Source organism: Octopus bimaculoides, chromosome 11, assembly GCF_046866305.1.
Source record: "Octopus bimaculoides isolate indiv1 chromosome 11, ASM4686630v1, whole genome shotgun sequence".
NCBI lineage: Eukaryota > Metazoa > Mollusca > Cephalopoda > Octopoda > Octopodidae > Octopus > Octopus bimaculoides.
In genome coordinates, this window is record NC_142938.1 from 83,004,265 (window position 1) to 83,006,668 (window position 2,404).

Genomic DNA, 2,404 nt, shown 5'->3' on the forward strand with positions numbered 1-2,404 from the left:
TGCTGCTAAATGATTTTTATCCGGGGGCTGCTAACGATTCTGCCTACACGCCGCGTTACAGTTCTGACATCACACCGCTTCGTAGCTCTGAGAGTTAATAAATTATCTCTGGAATAAAAGGATTTCTAAATGAAAATTAATGGAAGAATAAATGCAGAGAAATACGTAAGGGAGCGCAGGACTCTGTATACAGAAACTAGGAGTAAGAGAGAGTGCAGTATAATAAATTATAACAACAGAACACATTGCCTACACACACATTACTTTCTCGCGTGAAAAGCAAACACAGAATGACAATAAGAATATTGAAAAGAAGATATAACACTTTATTGTTTATTGTTCATATGTATATATATATAATCGTCTGTAGACTATTTACGATAGTAACTGGTTAAAATATATTAAAATTATCATAAACAAACAACTAATTCTTTGGTTGATCAGATCAGAAGCCGTTGAAGCACGTCTTTCTACAGAAATGAGGTACTGAAAGCTCATTATGGGCATCACATTGTTCTTGGTTTCAAATTTCTCAACATCAAGTAATCTAGTCATTGCCATTTGTCCGTTTAGCACGACAGAATCGAGTTTTTGTGGATACAGTAGGAACTGGTAGTGATGCATCCCAGCGTCCTGATGAGTGGGTTTTAAAGCTGTTGGAGGGGAAAATAAGAGAGAAAAACATTAGTGGCAGAAATTAAATTTATACAAACACACACACACACACACACACACACACATATATATATATATATATATCATCATTTCTGCTACAAAAATAAAATAGTTACATCCTAGGGTCTGCAACTACAAGACATACCAACGTAACCCATAATTTCTTTGTAGATGGGCTGAAGGTCTAACTAGTCTCGTTAAGGATTGTCAGATCTTTTCTCTTGTTTTCTATTTTTTCTTTCTGGATATCCACAGCGTATTTTTGGGGTGGTCGTACTCCTGTTTGGATTGGTTTGAGGGAGTATCCAGCTTCTTTTGTGGTCACAGTGGCTGTTGCATATATTATATCATTTAGCCTTGTCATATTGACACATATTTCTTTGCCTATTAGTTCCGTGACGGCCAGGTTTATGCTATTTTAACTGATGCTGTTTAAGTATCAATTTTAATCTTTGGGAGGTACATTCGGTGGTCCATTCTGAGACCTGTGGCTTTCAGTTCTTTGATCATGCTCATTTTTAGAGTATCATAATCATTAGGTTCACCTTCACTATTTCCAGATTTTAGATTTGTTTTGTATTCCTTCCCATTTATATTTTTGTTGGTGGTGTTCTGGTTTGGTGCATTTTGCTCATTATTACGGTCTGGGTTTGCTGTCTTTCGTTATTTGCTTCGCTTTTTAGGGAGGGAGGAATGTTACGTTTGTCTTCGTGTTTTACAGTCCCAATGCTTATGATATTATTTGGCATTGCTGTGTGGTTACTATCTACATTTTCCTGATGTATTTTTCCTTTTAAGTGTTCTATTTCTGCTTCTGATAGTTTATTTTTATGTTGTTTTGAGAATATATTTTCGTATGTTAGCTAATTTATTGGGGTTCATTGCCGTATACAAATCTTTATCTAGGCTATTTTCCTCCAGATTTTATATGCATATGTTGTGTTTTCGTTTTGTGGGTAGAGCACTGATGTAAATTAAGCGCGTAGGATTGAAATATATTCCTCACGTGTCCAGTTATGCTTTTTTAGTTTTATTTGCGGGACATGAGGAATAACGTCTGGCCCTTTATTTTGATGGTCATCATTTTCGTAGGGTACCGGTCAGATCTTTTCTGATGTTAAATGGTTTTGAACGTGTAGTTTTTCATACTTGTTGTGTAACAAGTTTAAAGTACGTACTTCCCGATTGTTATCCTTGGTTGGATAAGATAGGTATTATTTAATTTATTTTAATTTTTTTGTGCATGGTGTTTGGGGACGGAGATGGCTTGGTGTTGATTGGATCGTAATGTGGCGAACCCCTATACACGTGTTGTGCTAGCAATGGAAATGGTGACAGTTAAAATACATAATTTCATTTGGAAAATAGAAATAAATTTTAGTATTTCTCACACTGTTATAGTTGAAGACTTTCAATGAATTGTACTTGCTCGGGTATAGCCCAGCACTTTGTCAGTATGGCGAGCGTGTTTGCACGTGTTATGCAAGTGTCGGAGATGACACACAGTTAAAATACATAATTTCAAACGGAAAATAAAAATAAATTTCAATGAGTATTACTTACACGGATATAGTCCAGCAATTTGTCAGTTATCTTAGGCTCCATTTGATGTCTTTATTCCCGATGTTTTTGGATAGATTTTGGAGCAGTGTTTTGTCGCTCTCACATGTTAAACGTCCCCGGTGTTATTCCTGTTAAACGACCCCGGTGTTATTCCTTTCACTGCGGT

The 2,404-nt window shown here is 36.1% G+C and overlaps 1 protein-coding gene across 1 annotated transcript in view; it reads right to left on the reverse strand.

Annotated features, from left to right (window-relative positions):
* Positions 1–305: 305 nt before the first annotated feature.
* LOC149133420 (uncharacterized) overlaps positions 306–2,404 on the reverse strand; it is an 18,719-nt gene continuing 16,620 nt past the window's right edge. Inside the window, exon 4 of the mRNA XM_089360492.1 lies at positions 306–653. Coding sequence (XP_089216618.1) covers positions 376–653 — 278 coding nt within the window. The 3' untranslated portion in view covers positions 306–375. The remainder of the gene's footprint in view (positions 654–2,404) is intronic.